The 2,500-nt window shown below is 39.0% G+C and overlaps 1 protein-coding gene across 5 annotated transcripts in view; it reads right to left on the bottom strand.

Annotated features, from left to right (window-relative positions):
* LOC106874500 (glycerophosphodiester phosphodiesterase 2) overlaps window positions 1-2,500 on the bottom strand; it is a 71,998-nt gene that overhangs the window by 14,136 nt on the left and 55,362 nt on the right. For all 5 annotated transcript variants that reach the window (XM_089352931.1, XM_089352927.1, XM_089352930.1 and 2 more), the window contains one exon: window positions 1,283-1,428. In XM_089352931.1, coding sequence (XP_089209057.1) covers window positions 1,283-1,428 — 146 coding nt within the window. The remainder of the gene's footprint in view (window positions 1-1,282; window positions 1,429-2,500) is intronic.

The following is a 2,500-nucleotide window of genomic DNA, read 5'->3' as shown; positions in this document are numbered from 1 at the left end:
TTAAAATACAAAAGACTTTAATTAAAATTTGCTTAAATATAATCCAACAGTAACATATTGAGATTTCTGGCTAAAAATAATACTGTGCCTAATTTTAAAATATTGGTAAACTTTATTTATCACAATTTAATTACAAGGAAACAAGAAACAGAAAAAAAAATAAAAGATGGTGGAAGAGGGAGCAATGGGTCACACACTCCAGAATAAATGGCATGTTCAGCTACATCTCACAGACATGACCATGATGGTATTGCTGCAGAGAATGGCTAGTGACACTTGCTACAGCAGCCACTTCACCTCCTAGGGTTCATTCTAAGACAGGCTGCCATTATCCCAATTTTGTGGACAAAAACAGTAGTGCAGAGTCTGAGAACATCTGAGATCACAACAGTGACCAACACAAACTGATAGCAGCCCATCAGGCCCCTGTATTTATTAATTCTCCTCTCCTTTGCATTACAGACAACCCATTGCTCCCCTACTCCATTTTCTGCTACTTAATCCCCACCCCACTTTTTCTTCTATTCCTGTTTTTAAATTTAAGAGTTTTCTCTCATCTTCTCATCAATTTCAAAGTTTGCTCTTATCTTCACTGATGAATATGGCCAAGAAATGAAGTACTTTAAAAGGGAAGATTGACAATACAACATGATAGTTGTGTCACTGTCTGTGGTGTTATGGGCTGTGATGAGCTGTGTGTTGTTGGTGGAGAGAGGTGAGGCAAACAGAAGTGAAGCCAGACCGGAAGGGCCAGACCGGAAGGGTCAGACCAGAAGTCGGACACATGCGGTCGAAGGCCAGCACGTAGGTCAGTTAGAAAACAGAGAGGTTACGAGAAAGACGTGTTTTGATCAGGAGCGATTGTGTACTCCGCTGCGGTCGACAAAGTAAGGTCCAACGTTTCATTCTGTCCTTTTGCTGCTTGTTGTCTTTTTCCTCCATCACACCACACTGTCATACAAAGTAGTATCATTCATTACCAATATTCTGCATAAACCTGTCCATTAGTGACTTGCATGGAAACAGGTAAGGGTTGGTGACAGGAAAGCACCCAGCCATAGAAAAATCATCCTAAATAAACTCCATCTGACTCATGCAAGTATGGAAATGTGGTCATTAAAACTATGATGATGATGTTTCTCCGTTTCTTTCCATTCAAATGTTATAAGAGATAAGATCTGCCTATTTTTATCTTTCTTTAGTTAATGAACCAAGAACCAAGAACATAGTACTGAAAATAATTATTATTTTGGAGTTTTAAAATAAATAAGTGTATACATACTGTTGATGCACCTCGGTGGGCAAATAATCTTGGTTTGGAAGGCAAACTATCTGCTGGTCGGACACATGGAGAATCAATAAACAGTGGAATGGTATAGAGACCAATAAGAATTGCCATGTATGCCACTGCAGTTATTATTTTCAAACCTATTTGGGAAAGAAAACCAAAAAAAGCAATATTACATTATTTGATTCCATTCAATAGTGAACATGTAATTACAAGGAAAAATTGTAAGCTTCTGTGTATATGCAAATGTGCATGCATGCATGTATGTATACATTTGTATATAGATATGTACATCTATATATATGTACATACATACACACATCAGTGCTGGTGACATGTGAAAAGCACCAGTGCTGGTAACACATAAGAGGCACCCATGCCAAAGACACATAAAAGGTACCCAGTACACAATGGTTGGTGTTAGGAAGGGCATCCTGCCATAGAGACGAAGCTGAAATAGACTGGAGCCTGATTCAGCTCTCTGGCTTACTAGCACCTGTCAAACTGTCTTACTCATGCCAGCATTGAAAACGGACACTAAATGATGACAATGATGATGATGATGATGACAACAGCGATGATGATGATGATGATGATGATGATGATGATGACAACGATGGTGATGGTGGTGGTGATGATGATGATGATGAGTATGATGATATATTTGAAAACATTGAATAAGGCTGATTTTTCTGATAATTATTTTCCAATCTGATGAGTAGATGTTTGCAAATTGTTATTTGTGTGGGGGAGGGGGTGTACATACAGAGAGAGAGAGAGACCTTGTTCTTATATCTGAATCACTACCAGAATTTGAGAAACAATTCCAGGTGTGGAAGCAAGGACTGGAATCAAAGGCCTTAGAGTTAATTTAGCAAAAACCTTAGTACGTAGGAAAGTGGACAAATCACAAATCCCTTCAGGTAGATGGTCCTGCTCAGTATGTAGAAAAGGCATTGGTAGAAACTCCATAAGATGTGCCCAGATCAAGCTATGGACACATTAGAGGTGCAGCAATATCAGAGGAAAGTTAACAGGGAAAGTAGTCTTTGTGTGTGGCAGACGTACAGGTACCGTAAATACTAGAAATGTACAGAAAACAGACTCTATAGAATGCTAGTGTGGATACCTAGAAGTAGTTTGACAGCTTCCATTATCTAGGTGACCAAGTCAACAGTGGAGGTGGATGCTTTGAGAGCGTAGCTGCAAGAA

Source organism: Octopus bimaculoides, chromosome 5 (assembly GCF_046866305.1).
Source record: "Octopus bimaculoides isolate indiv1 chromosome 5, ASM4686630v1, whole genome shotgun sequence".
NCBI lineage: Eukaryota > Metazoa > Mollusca > Cephalopoda > Octopoda > Octopodidae > Octopus > Octopus bimaculoides.
The sequence above is the reverse complement of the archived record's forward strand: the minus strand, read 5'-3'. Positions and strand labels throughout refer to the sequence as shown.